The sequence below is a fragment of the Lingula anatina genome, chromosome 1, assembly GCF_051362555.1.
Source record: "Lingula anatina isolate TDL-2025a chromosome 1, LinAna3.0, whole genome shotgun sequence".
Lineage (NCBI taxonomy): Eukaryota > Metazoa > Brachiopoda > Lingulata > Lingulida > Lingulidae > Lingula > Lingula anatina.
This window is the reverse complement of record NC_141767.1, coordinates 67,222,403-67,240,140: the sequence shown is the minus strand read 5'-3', so window position 1 is coordinate 67,240,140 and position 17,738 is coordinate 67,222,403. Positions and strand designations below refer to the sequence as shown.

At 33.6% G+C, this 17,738-nt stretch overlaps 1 protein-coding gene across 1 annotated transcript in view; it reads left to right on the top strand.

Annotated features, from left to right (window-relative positions):
* Positions 1-17,738, top strand: part of LOC106181894 (G protein-coupled receptor kinase 3) — a 51,799-nt gene that overhangs the window by 19,013 nt on the left and 15,048 nt on the right. Inside the window, exons 4-8 of the mRNA XM_013566428.3 lie at positions 5,139-5,240; positions 8,154-8,240; positions 9,118-9,179; positions 16,314-16,365; positions 16,695-16,786. Of these exons, the coding sequence (XP_013421882.1) occupies positions 5,139-5,240; positions 8,154-8,240; positions 9,118-9,179; positions 16,314-16,365; positions 16,695-16,786 (395 nt within the window). The remainder of the gene's footprint in view (positions 1-5,138; positions 5,241-8,153; positions 8,241-9,117; positions 9,180-16,313; positions 16,366-16,694; positions 16,787-17,738) is intronic.

Genomic DNA, 17,738 nt, shown 5'->3' with positions numbered 1-17,738 from the left:
CCAAATAACAATTTGACATATTAGGTTTAATTTATAGCCTCGAATTACCTTTAATATCCACAGATTTTATGCATTTTAATTATTGTCAATTTCAATGCACCAAATACCATTGTCAAAAATGTTAAGATAATTACTTGTTAGTTGTGTGACAATTTATACCATCAAAAAGATTGACATATATGAATTTATAATTCTGTGCCATTTGATTATGAACTTTGACTAATGTTTTATCATCAGCTTCTGAAATTGTTTATTTATTTAAATATCGTTATGCTTATTACCTACTTTTGCGTTTAGTGTATATATATATTTTTTATACTGTAGTTGCAAGTTGCATATAGGGTCCACCATAAGTGTAATTTTGGGTCTGGTTGATGCATTTTTATAGGTGTGGCAGTTCCTTACCGCTTTACGATCTCAGCCACTGTAATAAGGCTTAGGAAAGTTTTTAAAATAGCTAAAATATCTTTAATTTTTTAATTTGTCTCGGCCATCTTAAACCAAGAGACTTTTGATACACTGAAACATATTGGTAAGTACCCAGTAAATTCAAACTTGTGTGTACCAGCCTGGCTGTCTAGTCCAATGCAAAGATGGTTTGAAAAATATCTAAGTGAATGTAAACAAATGTTGATGATGGCAAGGAAAACACATGAAAAAGTGGCAGATTTCGCCAATGCTTCTTGATATATACTACTAGCTGCAAATCTGTTGTAAACAATTGAATTATACAGGGCACCAGTTAAAAAACATTATCTACAAATTTTCAGTAACACTCACTTTTAATGATAAACTTTCATGGCCATCACCTTTTCAATGTTAGTTCAGCTTTGGGATTTTTAAAAGCTGCAAAGATTCAACTTTTTAAGTGTGTAAGAGGGATAAAAAGAATAATGGAGTACAGTATAAAACTTAAATTTGATCTCATATAGTTTTATGGACAAGGAGAAGCAGAAGATCAGTCCCCATACCCCCATTTTCTTATTTTTCTTTGTCTGAGTTTTGCAGATCATTTGAAAATGGTTTTATCCATATATTAATATTTAGGGCCATGTTTATATTTTTATACACCTAAATAGGAAAAACAGATATGGGATAACTTGAGAGTCAAATTAGACAAATTCAGCATAAAATTAACATCTTCAATCCACACCAAAGAGTCTTTGCTTATGTATAGACATTTTATTTAATAAGTTTTTCAGCTCCTAAGTAATTAGTAATGTTACTATAATTAAGTTGAAACAAAAGGGTACAAAGAACAGTATACTAAACAGGGGATGGAGCCCCCATATTTATATTATATTTATTTACATTAGAATGCATGTACCTCTCTTTATTTCAAAGGATATCTCTGGGCATTTAAGTAAGTCATGAAAACATTTTTATTTTGTAAGCAATCTGTTGTTGTTTTATATTTCTTCACTGAAATCATGTACAGAACTATGGTTTGTGTGTTTAACTGTATTACATTAGTCTGTCCTTGGCAAGGTAATGTGGACATATGGGATATTAAAATTGTATTTGTCACCAAATCCAATAAAGTTTTGAATCTTCCTTTCTACTTTTTGTTTTTGCCTTATTGTTGTGTGTGATTGCTTTACCACATTCTATAGACCTTTTTTTATCTTTCGGGGAAATGAAAAGTGGGCACTGACAGGAACAGCACGCCACAGAGGTCATTGTAGTACTCTGATCTTTACAGCAAGGCATCAGTATGTGAGGGTGACATACCTGATGCTTTTATTGAAAAGCTGTTCCAAGCTTGCATAGTGCCAGAACTAAAAAGGTAGTGCCAGAACTAAAAAGGTGCCTGAAGCACAAAATTGCCATTGGACACTTACACAACGTTATCTAGTCCATGGACAGGTACATGTTGTATGTAAGCTGTGGCGATATCATTTCATTTGCTATCATGTGTACATGTAGTATAAATTCTTTAAGGTTTTATATGTTTCATTTGAGGGATAGCTTAAGAGATTTTTGAAAAAATAAAATACAATAATTTCCTGCATTGCTATACTGGTACCTACTGTGTAAAATCAACATGCAGACTGCTCTTTGGATAAGTTAAATGGTACCTGATAAGGCACCAGTTACTTCAGTTGTTAAGGTGAGCCATAACTAGGGTCTTTCTTCTGTAATTAACATCTTCCAATGCTATGTGTTAAATAGGTGAGACAGGTAATTTTGACACCTTTCTAGATGATAATTTTCATTATTAACCATGTCTTACTGTTACATTACATGTACAGGCTTTATGGCAGGTAAAAAAATGTAATTTGGTCTGTGTAAAAATTCTGACAAATTAAAACAATATCTGCCAGACCAAAACAAAACTAAAGAAGTACAGCAAATTTTTTTTTATGTTTTAATGTTTTCAGGTGTATTTTTTCATCATTTTCAATCATGGATCATAAAGTTACTCAAATTTATATTTTCCATATACATGTATTTCATTGTTTGCAACATTTTTAAGAGAGAAAAAGACATATTTCCATACTTGATTATTTCACATATTTGTGTTACTTATCATATACATGGCTAGATTATATTTATCAACAATTTAGTGTCTTTATCATTTATATGTGTAGTTTACACAACTGTGATGTACATTTTGTAGTAACATGGTGCTGTATCATTAAAAGTCTATGCTTGTAATTGTGATGTTGCTTCATAAGTTAACATTCCATGAAATCTTTCTTAACAAATATATTTTGTATCGGTACTGTGATTGAAGGCATATGTGGTGGAACAGTTCAACTGTAACACTAAATTTAATTAAATATTAACATTTTTTCTTGTTATTTGAATGTGAGATGTCCTGGTTTCCTCAGTTACTGCCCTGTTGTGTCCAGGACACTAACATTTTTAAGTCTGTATATGATCATTTTTAACACTAAAAAAGGTTTGGCTTTTGGGCATTAATTAAAAAACATGACCCATATCTTGCACAATTCAGAAATACATTATTCAACAAATGATTTTTTTTGCCTGTAATGCATTCAACATGAATTCTAACCAAGGTGCATTTTCCTCTTTGTGTTGCTGTCTTGGTAATTTGAACCCCAGTAGTACACATCAGCAATACCTGGATGCAAGAAGTCATGAAATTATAGAATACTTCATAACTTGCAAATCCCGTGTAACAGTTCTGGTTTCTTTTTCCATACCTTCATGCTCAAGGGGTTTTCTTTCTTTTTATCTTTTTCTACCCTTTTTCTTCAGATATGTATAATGTTCTTTACACAAATAGTTTTTCCCTGGATTCTTTAATTTCTCTGAAAATAGTTTTTGAAGATTGTGCACATTTGATAAATAATCCTAGTTTTTTTCATGCACAGATTTTAGCAGTTCGTTAGGGTCTGAGTACTACGTACAATAGGAATAGTCATTGTGACTTCCAGTGTCTTTTTTTTTTTTTTTTTTGCATTTTTTTAGACATTTCATTTTCACTGAGATGCAGTGGTTGTTGTTCCAAAGTCCTTCCAAACAAATCACCTTTTTTGGTTCTTATTTAAATAAGCTTATTTTTATAGTAGCAGTTGGACACATAGCACGTAAACTGTGGGATGGGTCTTAGTACCACTACCAGTGTTTCTACACAACAAGGACTCACTTTCCCACAATGCAATTTTCCTCATGGAGAATGTGGAAAATGCCTATAATTCTGTAACTTATGCATGTGTTCATATAGTGTGATTGCATTAAATATGACCGAGTGCTGAACTGAGTGTTCAACAGTTCCTCATTCATGGAAACAAATAATTTTACATTTGATCATACTGGCTGAAAATGTAGAGAACTCACAACAACGCTGTCATTAGCAGCACAGTTATATGTTTTCTGCTTGCAGCGTTTTAAGTCTCTACGTCAAAGTTCCATAACTGAATGCCTGATTAGATTTGCTGTTTTGTGTATAACATTATCACTTATGTCTGGCCATGTAGAAATAGGTGCTTATTTGAGCATGAGGAAAGATTTTAGTTTTGCTTGAGGTGACCAAAAAATCAACTAAAATTGGCTTTATTCCTAAAACGTGGTTTAATGTATGGGTAATGTGTTTAAGTTTATTGTGAACAGATGTATTTAGTTTTATACACGTGGGTGTTTGTGCTGTAGTGAATGTTTACAGAATGACGTGCAAGTGTGTACATATGTATGCATCTTTGGGTGTGAATTGTTTTTTGTTTTTTTGTTTTTTTTTTGGGGGGGGGGGGTATTTGTGTGCAAATATTGTCCAAGTAATTATGGACTAAAATTTTTGTAAAAATGAAAACAGAAGAAAACAGCCTGTTGAAATTTAGGTCATATATTTAGATATTATTTCGGTGTGGTATTCTGATCAGGTTAGTAGGTATTCCACTGCCTCACAGACCCAGGCTATTGATGTGTTAGGAATGGGCTGCACTGAAAAAAAGAAGATACAGTGAACTGATTTCCATTAAGAATACATAATAAAACACAGCAAATGCTTTTATCTTTTAACCTCACTTGTGTAATCCACCTCCACACAGCGATTCCATGTCATTATGCATAATATATATATTAATATGGGTCTGCTGCAAAAAAGGTATGAAGTACAGTAACAAAGCAAAAAAATTGTGCTGTTATTTTTTTCTTTCTTTTCTTAGTTCTAGGAAAATTAGTTTCTGGAAAAATATTAAAATATGGTTGTTTGTTAGAATATTTCACAGGATACTCACCAGATTGGCACTTCTTGAAGTTTGAAAGAAAGAAAGAGAGTTAAAACTAAAGTATGTTTGACCTTATGCAGTAATATTGGACTGCATTCACTTTTGAAAATGTTGATTAAATTCATATCTTTATATCACCAGACTGACCAAGCTCACCAGCTGTGTAAGTAGAGAGAGAGAGAAAGAGAAAGTGGATGTTGGGAGACTCTAAATAGCCCACTGGTCTTTGGCCGACCCTTATGTCTTCTCTATATCTCTGATGTGGCCATTTTTTCTTGCAGATGTTTAAAACAAATAAGAGTTATCTTATTTTGTGTTGGAGTCTAATTTCAAAACATTTCGTTTTGCTTTGCAGCTGGAAGCAAATTGTGTACTCTTGAAGTCAAGCAATTTTTTTTGCCTGATGCATTCAATTGTTTGATTGTGTTTTTGTTTTCTTTGCAGATAAGGAAATTTGAAAAATTAGAAACAGATGAAGAACGAATAGAATTAGGAAAACATGTTTACGACAATTACATCATGAAAGAATTGTTATCACAGAGCCATGTAAGTATATACCACTATACTAGATGCAGCAGGTCTACATTTTTTTTCCACTTCAAAATTGTATTTTAATCCTGTTTTTGTCTAAGCACAGATATATTTCTTAATGTAGAATTTTGCAATCTTTACGGTCTTTACAAATCTTTATTAAACAGTGCTGAATGCATCTTAGTGACTTATCACACATTGAAAGTGTATTTTGTTTTTATGGATTATGTCTAGACATAAAGCAATAGCTGCATCTGTCGTTGCCATTAGCAGAAGTGTGTGTGTGTGTGTGTGTGTGTGCATGTGTATGTGTGTAACTGTCAGTAGATATAGCAGCCTGGCTGTCTAGTTAACAAGCGTGTTAGAAATTAGACACTCAATTAGCTGAAGTATGGTAATGACTTGATTTTTTCAATGAGAAAAATTATCAGTCTTTTAGATACTGGTACATAATTTTGGAATCATGAAAAATCATGTATCTATATGGCATTTGGGGTGCTTTTACTGTATAAAGTAAAATAACAGGGTAGCTTGCTTTTCAATTTTGTTGCTACCACTCAGTAGGAATGTTGAAATTTAAAGAATTTATTAAATAAAAAAATGCAATAACTGTAAAATTCACAATATCCCCTTTGAAAAGTACAAGTCATTACCATAATTATTGATGGAAAATATATGTGAGGGAATCATATTGGTATATTCTAATGCATATATTCAATCTGCAATCCTGTTTCATTAAAGCATCAGTAAAATGATAACATCTGCAGTTTCTGTGACGAGATAAATTAGTGGAAAATATACTGATTCATACATTACTGGATTACAGTTGAATGTTATTTTCCTGGAACCATAATACTCCAGACCTCTTCTCTTCCCAGTATTTTTTTCACTTCTACCCTACTGCACAATGTCTGGGAATGCCTTTAATGCTAAGTAGACCAGATATAATTTTTGCCCTTTCATTAATATTTCAAGGAATTCCCCAGCCTTTGCTGGTATGTGATTAGGGAGGTGGAAGTTTCTATTTCTTCATTATCACCATTTTAAGCAAACTGTAGAAGGCAAATCCACAATAGCAGAAGAATGAGCAGTCCCTGGTTGTGAAGGTTTATGATTGACTTCTTAGATGTTGCATGCTTTTTTTTCTCAAGACAAAGCATGATATTCCTGTGAGGAAATGGATCAATGATGAAAAGAAATTAAACCCTTTTCTAACATTTATCAAAATGTATGCTTTTTGTGGGAGCACCTTAGCAAAGCTCTGCAACTCTGTAAACTAAGTCTGGCACGTGCCTGTTAAAATGGTTTTGCATACCATATTTCTCGGAGTAGTAGAATTTGAAATTTGTTGTACTTGAAGTTAATAGGCTATGGCTTATCTAGAAATTATCAGCAAAATCATGTCAAGCTTAATATTTTATTTCAAGTAAACGTTGCAAGGTGTACGGTAGGTGAGAGAAGATTCCAGTGAGCAGGGCTGTACCTGTTGGCCCTATCATTCAGTGCGTACCTGTTAGTGAAAGTGTACTTCATGGAATTCATTCCCATGGCCTGGATATATCTCAGACTGTTAGAACACAAAGTCAGCAGAGAAGCCAGACAAACTATAGGTTTTCTGTGTTGTCCTAATGATGATAATTACAAGTGATAACTAGGTCATATAGTATTAGGCATGTATCAGGAGACCAGTGGTCACATGGGACAAATGTACTTTGGAAAAAATTCTTTACCACAAAAAGAAAAAAAAAAGATGGATATTATAGCCCTGTAAAAACTCTGTTTATAGGGGATGTGTTGGCAAATGGTTGTCATAAGAGATGAATGATGCTAGATTATTGCATATTGCATTATTGATGCAGTAATTTCTGTCTCTACAAATGAAGGCGGTAATGTTTTCATCTGCGCTGGTTTATATATGGACAAGATGTCTCAAAAAGCTCTTCACAAAATTTGGTGAAATTTCCGGGATAGACAGTTATTGAGGAAGATAGCAGTTGCTATTATAACTGAATGCTAGCCTCCTAGTTTGTTTAAAGATTTTTTTTTGTTATTTATTATTTTAAACATTTTTGCCTTGGCATAGGACTATGTTCAGGGAGTGCTCTCTTACATGGGCATTCCATTCCCAGCTCTGTGCCAACCATACACCATCAATTTTAAGGATTAAAACCCATTTTGTGTCCAAAACAACCAATAATTGCAACCAAATCCATTATTCAGTGGGATAAAAGTCTAGGTCCAGTTCCAGGTCTGTTAGAATGGGATGATAGATTAGACTTGTACAGACTAGACCTATTTTTATACCCCAAGTTGGTAAAACTGGTGTCATTAGACACCCAGGTGAGAGTTGTAATAGGGCCTCTCTGTAAACTTGCCATCAGATTGTACAAGATAAACTGATTTTTGGCCTGAAGTTATCCTCTCTGTTCACACCTTTAGATTCAGTCAGGATTGATTTGTTTTTGGGAAAGTGAAAGAAGCATGTTCTTGGGCAATTTAAGAGTCGTGTTTAGCCTGTAGATTGAAGGGTTACCTGGACAAGATTTAATTGGCATTAACATAAATTGTGAAATATTCCAACCACTGCAGCATATGATTTCTGCTAAGATCATTTCAGAACATTAAACTAAGGATTCAGTATTGTTTCACTAACAGAACAATAATACTATAGATAGATAGATAGATAGATAGATAGATTTTTTTTTGTTTCATGAACAACAACAACAAAATAATGATGACCTTATTTAGTATTGGCATAACACCAAAAAAGATCTCCAATTTTTTCACCTAGCCCATATGCTACTTTTGTATACATTTGTATGAGCGAAAAAAATTTTAACAAGAACTGCAGCCGTGGTAGTATGTATATTGCGTTTTACCAATCTCCCACTGAAATGTAAACAAATGCTGTAATTTTTCACTTTCCAGACATACTCCAAAGAAGCTGTAGACCACGTGCAAGATATGCTCACACAAGCACAGAAGTCAAGACAGCTACCAGCCAATGTATTTGAGGTGAGAGACTTCAGAGAAGTGGTTGGAATCCATGACTACCTTTCTGTAGACACAACTCTATGGTGCAGTTGCGGTTGCTTATGCATGCACTCAGCATTGAACGTGTATGACATATACTTTCACATGCACGTGTCTGATTGATGTTTTGAATCATGAGGCCAGTCTGTGCCATGTAAACATATTACCCCTTTAGGCCACCAGTCTTTTAACACACCACAAGACTGAACATAAAACCCTTAGCCCATAGTGTAATTCATCAAAGTGAGATATGGTTATTTGATTTTTAGTGAATGCAGGTTAGTCGTAGGTGAATTTAGTGCAGAATTTATATTTTGAGATTTCATAACCTGCCTAAAATTCCCTAGCCAAATTTACCCTTCATAATTGAGAAGTCTGATTTTGTATTTTTCACCTCCAATTTCACTCAGCTGAGGTCTTGGGCTTCTTTCTAACACCACTGATGTGACATAATGAAGAAACAAAATTTAGCAAAAGCACTTTTAATATATAGATTTGATTCTGGGAAAATGCAATTGGCATATTGGGGCATCGTTATCTTAGCAGACTAATATCTTTCTGATCTTGCTTTGATAATGTCTTTTTCTGTTTCTTGGATAAATGCAGGGTTCATTATCTACTGCTTCTGTTATCAGTGATAAAGTCCTGGCTGAGTGAATTGAATGTCCTGGGAGTTGTATGATTTATTTAGTGGTATGAAGAAAGAAAAAAATCCAAAGTAAGAATAAATGGGGTATTCTAGAGGCGTCTACATTTGTGGGAAAAGAAAAAGCATATCTTTTATAATATACATGTCTTTTCATGGTTTTCACTGATATTTGATATCTTATTTTTATTATATCTTATATTTTTATTTTAGCCATATATTGAAGAAATTTGCAATTCCTTAAGAGGACATATATTTCAAAATTTTTTAGAAAGGTAAGTTACTTAACATATCTTTTTTATTTGATTAATTTTTTTTGTCTTAAAACTCAAAACCAGGTGAAAACTGATATAGCTACCATCATATGGCACTATATGTTGATTAAACTTCTTAGACAAAAGTTCAATATAACATTATATGGGTTTTTTATTCAACATAAAATATTACGTCTCACTTCTGTCTTTGGATGTAATTAATTTTTCACGTTGGGACACTGTGACCTCATTAAATCTGCAGCTGTGGATATATATGCAACTATGCTCCTGGTGACTTTTTTTTCTTTCTGTCAATAGCATGATTACATAACTGATCATGTGCCTAATTGGAGAATCATTTTGCACACACCACCTTTTACTCTGGGTTCTTTCTTAATTACCATTGTTAACAGACTTTTTATGTACAGACACAGATGTGTCTGTACATATTGCCATCACCTGCGTCTGTCGTCGCCGATGCCGATGCCGATGGCGATGCCGATGCCGATGCCGATGCCGTCGCCGTGCACTTTCCTTGTAAACACGATAAGTGGAGGGCAGTTTTACTTTTTGGCTTTATATTTACAGAGCTGGTAAATATTCATAAAACGCAGGTCAAGTTCGAAAATCAGCATGATCGGGCCATTATTGTAGAAGTTATGCTGTTTTTTCACTTTTCAGCATATTTTTCACATTTCCTCAGATTCAATTCTTAGGCATGTTAACAGTCTCATTATTAAACTAATAAGATACGTAAAAGTTTTTGTTTGACATTTCCTGCATCTTTACAACATTGTTAGTTGATTTTGTAAAAATGATGGCAAACTTGTTATCGTGTATTGTGTAATAAAGTTTCAAAAATGGAAATAAACTCATATCATTGCAGTTTGTCAGATTCAATCATTCACTATGTTCAGAATCTCAGAATGGAAGAAATTGGACATTTAACACTGCTTTATTGATATTTTTCCCATCTCATCAATTTTCTAAGTTGATCATATAAAAATGGCAGTAAACTGTTAATTTTGTTTTATGTTAAAAATTGTTAAAAATGGGAAAAAAACATTTCAGAACAGTGCTGTCTTATTTACATTTTGGCATTTTCAAGTTGTGACTTTGAAGTTCCATGGGCCTGAAGACCTTTGCTAGTCACATTTTCTGAATATCCATGATACTAATATTTTATTATTAAAAATTGATGGTCATTATGCTGTTAAACATTATGTAATATTGCATCAAAATTTGAAAAAAAACCTATTTTGGGCACTGCTCCCATGATGACCATTTAAGAAAAACCATGTCACTTATTGTTCTCAAACTTACAGGAAGAAACATGGGACTTAAATAAAGCTTCAGTGGGCAATGCAGACTATTTGGTAAACTTTTTTGGCAGTTAATCAGTTTTTTGTGAAAATTTAATTTTTCACATATTGGCATTTTCAAGGTGTGACTTAGAACCTCCACGGGCTTGAAGACCCATGCTAGTCACATTTTCTGAAAATCCACGATACGGATCTTTTATTATTAAAAACTGATGGTCATTATGCTGTTAAGCATTATGAAATATTGCATTAAAATAGAAGAAAACACAATTTTGGGTGCTGCTGCCATGATGACCATTATGGGAAAACCATGTTACTTATGATTGTCAAACTTTCAAAAAAGAAACAAAGGACTAAAATGCAGCCTGAGTTGGAAAAGCAGTCTAATTGGCTTCTTTTTCTGGAAGTTATACATTTTAGTGAAATACGGTAATTCTCCAATCTATACGAACGATTAAAATTAATTATTTTTGGAAGATAATCATTTTGTTCGTAAGGCCTGAAATTCAGTCTGCTAAAAATTGCCACGCGTTCGTATCCATTGAAATACGAATGGAATACGGCTGTACCGGAAATTATCTCCACTTACCTACATTGCTAAGTGTAAGCATTAGTTTCAGATTAAATCACTGTGATCAGCTTTTAGCACAAACAAATTATTCTTGCGATATTGTAATGAATTAAAACAAACTAAACAAAAGTCGGGAATTCAAGTTAAGAAACAATTCCTTCATACTAAAGAGGTACATTTCTCCCAAGACAAGACAACATCGTTTTTCCCTGTTATGTTTTACCAAGACAGGACAACATCGTTTTTTCCCAACTTCTGTCAAAAACAGACAAGAATATTTGCGTATCCAGTTGCATATTTTATTTAATGCGTATTTACTTTTAATATGATTTCACATATAGAAAATCTGCAATATTAATAATGTCACCCCCCCCCCAATTAGGCCTACATAAATTTCTTCCGCCAAAACAAAATACTTGAAACTCCTCACAGTAGATATCACTGACGTTAATAGAGATTATACTTGATATGAAAAATAACATCAGCTCAATTCACGTCTATTTATGAAAGTCTTTTACAGCATATTAATTTGCACGCAATCAATGTAAACTTAATTAGAAAAAATACAGAAAACTGCAGGTAAATTTGTATAAAGTCATACGGCACCTTTAATTTTCACAATCACCAATATCAGTAAGGTTTACCTAATAGTTGTTCATGAGACAAGGTCTTTAACAAGGAAAAACAAACAAACAAAAAAGCATGAACTTTACCACAACTCAAATTAGAAAAATAAATACAATACAAGACAGAACTCCTCTTAAAAAATTTAATTTCCTAATGACTACCAAAAACAAAGAAAAACTCGATCATTGACTACGGATTTCTCATACTCTTCTGTTCTGCGTGGGTTTCACGTTTATAGATTTTACTGGAAACCAGTTATCGGTGAAACACCGATGGTGGATGTTGATGATCCAGTCGGCCGGCAGAAGTTAAGAAATGATAATAAACAGTAAGTAATTTATGTGTACTGATGCTTTCAATAATTTCTAAATAACAATAGGGTTTTAAAACTGGCCTGCAGCTGCCGGCGGGCAGGTTGAGTCCTTCTATCGTCTCATTCAAAAACAGCACAAATACATGATTACAATCTCTCCTGTCAAGTGGCAGTTCCTTTGTTTGGAACGGTGGTCTGAAAACTCGCTTTGACGAATCATGGGGCGAGTTTCAATGCATTGGGCACACTTTCTTGCGTTCGGAAAATTTAAATTGTGCCCAAGGTGAGTTAAGCGATCGTTCGTACAGAACGGAGACAAAAAATTCAGATTCAGAGAAAAAACGTTTCGTTCGTAATTATTGCGGCGTTCGTATAGATTGGAGAATTACCGTATTCATTTTTATCATGTTGGCATATTCATTGTGGGACTCGAAGCTCCCATGGACATGAAGCCAAATGGTAATCAAATTTTCTACATGTCCATGCTATTTATAGTCAATAATCAAAAATTGGTGATAATTATTCTGTAATTTATTTTGTAATGTTACATCAAAATTGACAAAAATCTTTTTGCACTACTACTACAAACATTATGAAAAGAAAACTATGTTACTTATTATTATTTTCAACTTACAAGTATGATTTGTAGGATTGGCATGCAGTTCAAATTAGAAAGCCAGCTCAAATGGGTTATCATTTATTATTGAATTTAAGCAGTTTTATGTGAAATTTTCATTTTTCTCATTCTGGCATTTTTAAAGTGTGAACTTAAACTCCCGTGGGCCTGAAGCCTTACGCTTGTTACACATTTCACTTACATTGGTATTACCTGTTGAGCATAATTAAAATTTGATGTTGAATTTGCAGTTAAGCATAATGTACTTTTGCATCAGAATTGACAGTAGCCTGTTTTGTGCATTGTTATTGTCTGCTTTTTGTCTGTACATTTGACAGCTTTGCTGCCTTGTTTTTCTCCAGGTGTATTTAGTTTCAAATTATATTCACTTGTGTCCATGACGTCAAACATAAACTGTGCTGGAACATAAGCCTGTAGTTAGCTTTAAAGTTTTTTTCATTTGTTAAGCAAGTTTTCCTCCCTTGAATGCCCTGGATAGGTGAAATTGTACCAGACTTTAATCATCTTACCTACCTACATATCTTTGTGCTTTGGGTATAATACTGCAACATGCCATTATCAAGGACCTCTATCCTGGTAGATATTTCCAATTATTTTTGTGATTTCATGTTATTATATCCTAATGCAAAGTATAAAACCATACCAATGAATGTCTAGACAATTATCCAGCAGGTCACCTGACGGTGGCAGCGCCATATCTACAGGGAGGGCCCAGTAAGGAATGCATTATCACTATAACTACTGGTTAAAATGACTTCTGTTTTTAAAACAGAGCTGCTATTTGTTGTATAATTTACTCTTATTTTTTCCCATTCAAAGTTAGTTATATCTGTGAAGATGCAGGAACCTGAAGAACTGGTGTCCATATTGTATTGGGATGTCTGGGATTTAATTTATGTAGATGTCTTTTATCTTAGCAATTCCCAACGGCTGTGAAACTGTTACATTTAATCAATTGATAATCAGCTTTGTTTCTTCACAGTTTAAGCATACAATGAATATTGCACTGATGACACGATGAATAGAAATGGTTATATTAACAAGTGATTATAAGCTCAGCAAATTAATGGGTAAAGATGATGTCCATGACAATACAACTGCTGTTACTATTAGAGTTGCTGTTGGAATATGGATAGCAGGAACATGGCCACTGACCTGGATAATTTCTTCAGGGAGCTTCTTTTATTATGTATTATTAAACACAGTTACATTCTGTGAGGCATCTGTGCCTGAGAGATAAGGGACAGAGAAGGCAACCTGGAGACTGATGACTTTCATTATAAGGTGAAAGTGTCTTGTCAGAAGCCAGTTCAAACATTGGGCCACTTTACTAGGCTTTCTTTTCTTTGCATATTGACCTTTTTTCTCAGTAAATGTCTTTTTTTTCCTTTCTCAGTATGTGTCTAATAGGCCATGGTGTGCAGGTGTCACATACCTTGCAATTCTTGTCATATTACATTATGGTGATTTGCACTATTTGTTTTGATTAACAATGAAGAATTCTGAAAAAAATGGAGATCCCTAGCCAAGTTTCCCATTTGCCTAAATTCCAAGTCAAGCACTTACTATCAGTTGTCTAGTAACTATTCCTTGCCGAGAGGCCCAGCATTTCTTGAAAGTGGCATAATGTTTCTTGAGAAAAAAATTTTATCTTCCTCTCAGCTACAGGACCAAGTGTTATCTATCTGTCACTGGGGACTGTCTACCTTCATCAATACATAGATGTCCTTAAGGTAAATGAACATGGAGAGAGAACACATAGTCTTTTGCGTGTGGAAAACCAACCAAGGGAATGCAAAAATTTGCACTGAATCTACCAACCAAATTCATTAATACTAATTGATTACAACAAACTAATTTACTGGGCTAAATTTAATTGTAGGAGGATTCATGTGTAGCTGTACTATAAAAACAACAAATAGGTTTCATTTCACTGTCTGCTGTTTAAGTAATATTTGTTGGCAATGAATTAATGTTAAAGAAGTTGCATATAAAATGCTCAACCATAATTTTGAAATCGCCATAATCAAGTGGGAAAATGGGAGAAAATATGTTATTTTGATGGGAAGCAAAATGATTGCTCTCCCTGTTGCTTTATTTTATTATACAGCATAAACCTGTCCATTTGAAATGATGTTCCTACAATTGGTTTTACTGAACTAAAATTTGACAACATTTCAAAATTTTGAGAGGAAAACAAAATGTGTATGAAAGTTATCCTCTCCAATTATCCTTTGACATTGTATTTTGTGTTTTGCCTGAATATGGTGCAGTACATTTAAACCATATTGGATTGTTGATATATAGTGATCAATTACAGTAATGTAATGATGGATCATTATACAAAGCAATATAGGCAATAGTATACTATACCATTTGCCATAAATGTCTAAACCCAAACTTCATGGAGAAAAAACACTCAACTGCTTGAGCAGGTTTTTAGATTTCCAAACTCCCACATAGAATTCCATGGAGATCCATATGCTTCATGATTACCAGGAAATGACTAGTCTCCATAGGTGATGTGTATGGCTGTGGAAATCCTGCACATATCTTAAATAATTTGTGTTATCTGGAAATCCTTGTGTGAGATGTGCCATTCTTTTTTTCTTTTTGTTTGTGAGGTATGTCAATAAAAAAGATAAAAATTTCAAATGAAATTTTCATTGTGTACCTGGAAAAAAAAAGGTATCAGCCAGTTTCAGAAACAGCACCCGATGTAGAACTGCAGTAGGTCTAACTGGTACAGGTTGATAATTGGTCCATTTATGGCTGTGTTCAGCACAGGATTTAAACAAAACGTGTTTTAGGTATAAATTCATTAGAGAGAGGTTTGATTGCACTCTACTGTTCTATTATTCTGTATGTACTTCCTGAGTCATATAGCCAGTGCAGTGACTGTTGAGTAAAAAGAAGGGTATCAGTCAGGGACCTACTTGAAATAAAAACTAAAACATAGGAAGATTGAACTGTTTAAACTGTGACCATTGTATCTCTTACTTTATCTGGACAAAATTTAACTCCATTTTCATGAAGAGAAATTTTAATAGAACCTGTGTCCTCTTTTTATTGTTAGAAATATTTGCTTTAGTGCAAAAAAAGGGTCTGCTTTTGTGCTTGATGCTGTAAAAGGTTTTTATTGATGTCACAGATGTGACTACACTGATCCCAAATCAAAGGTGAAAACATTAATGGTGAGACTAGGAGTACAATTGCTGAAGAGTTCCTGGTGGTTTTTAGTATGGCTTTTATGTTGTCAGATACAATTATTCTCTACCAATCATTCTCAGTCGTGAGCTACTTTATTTGTTCTCAAACTCAACCTTTGCTTTTGTATACTTTTTTCAAGAAGACAGTAAAGCATTGGCCCTTTTATAGTTATTCCTTTTCAGGGCAATAAAGAATTAGTTGTGTCATTTTATGAAATATCTTGCGTGATTGAGTTATCAGGAATGTCAATTTAATTGAATGTATAATGAAGCAAATGGTTTGTATGTGAAGATGCAGACTAATGAAAAATCAATTGTGTAATTACACTATGTGCAATGAGAGTGATTTAATTACTTGATTCACTGTGTGATCTTAGTGTAGAATATAAACAGTGAATGTCTTGTTAGAACTGCTTAATTTGTCTCTGGTTTTAAATACTGCATTGTTTACTAGTTTTATTTATTTATTTTTTCAGCGAAAAATATACAAGGTTTTTACAGTGGAAAAATTTAGAGCTTAATATTAATGTAAGTAGTCACTTAGTGAAGAGTCCATGTGTGTATTTTGCCTACTTATTTTGTTTGCTTGTTTGAAGCTGATAGCAATTGATTTGATATATATATTTCAAAGGGGCATAATTTTATGCTAAAATCTGGATATTACATTTATACATTTCCTTGCTATATATCTTAAATTTTTCAAAAAAAGAAAAAACCTGAAGCCATACTGGCATTGCAAATGTAGTCCAGGCTTAGTTGTTTTTTAATTCTGAGTTTATCTCTAAATGGTGCCAAGGAATGAATAGCCCTGGTTCCAGTTTTTCTCAATTTCACATGTGGTTCTTTTCTTTTTTCAGTTAACAATGAATGACTTCAGTGTACATAGGATTATAGGCAGGGGTGGCTTTGGAGAGGTGTATGGTTGTAGAAAGGCAGACACAGGAAAAATGTGAGTACAGCTCCTGTAACAATTGAAAGAGTACACACCAATAATATAATTAATACTGTTAGTGTTTGAGGATATAAGCTCTCAACAAACTTGTCATGATATTGTAGTGCAATGATGGGGGAAATTGTGTTTGTGTTTTTTATTGTCTGCAGTAAGTGGACAGAAATGCCAAGGACACTTGCCTGGTTATTGAAGTTGACATACTTTCAAACCTTTATTTTGTTGTTTCAAAATGGCTTTGACATTGGATATATTTAGTAGATATCAAATGATGTAAATTGTATAATTGGATAACTTTCTGTAAGAAATATTGTAAGTTCTCTATTTCCTATATGAATTTGACAGTGCAGAGAGGCAAAATATAAGCTTAATTTGAATATTGTAATTTATTTACTTATTTTTTATATTGAACTGTGTGTAATATGTAGGGATAAGCCAGTCAGTCCCCTAAAATTAATATTTTACTTTAGAATACACATTTCCTGCTAAAAGTTCCTCAGCAATTACATATACACTGTACATATACCTCAGAGATTATTGGAACAAGACAGAAAGCTGATAATGTGCTTTGGAATGAATTCATTAGGTCATTGCCTTGTTGTGTGACTGGCCAGTGGAAACCATTTCATACACGCAGAAGACCAGAACTTCTGTGACTTAGGTTCATCATTAAAACAAGGGCCATCTTTGTGAAGTATAACCAGTTTCCCAGGGTATGAACCAGTGCCTGGAATGACTAGAACTATGTAACAGGACATGTATTGATCTGTTATAGGTCATTTCTGACAGCTTTCTAGGAAATGAAGTGCTAGATGATTGTGTCTGTGATTACATCTAGTTTCCCGTCTCTTTGATCAGCTGTTAAATGTTTGATTACACATCTCTGTGCCCCCACACTAGCAGCAGGTTGTCAGCTTGTTAAAACACCATCATTTCTGGAAGAAAACTTAGT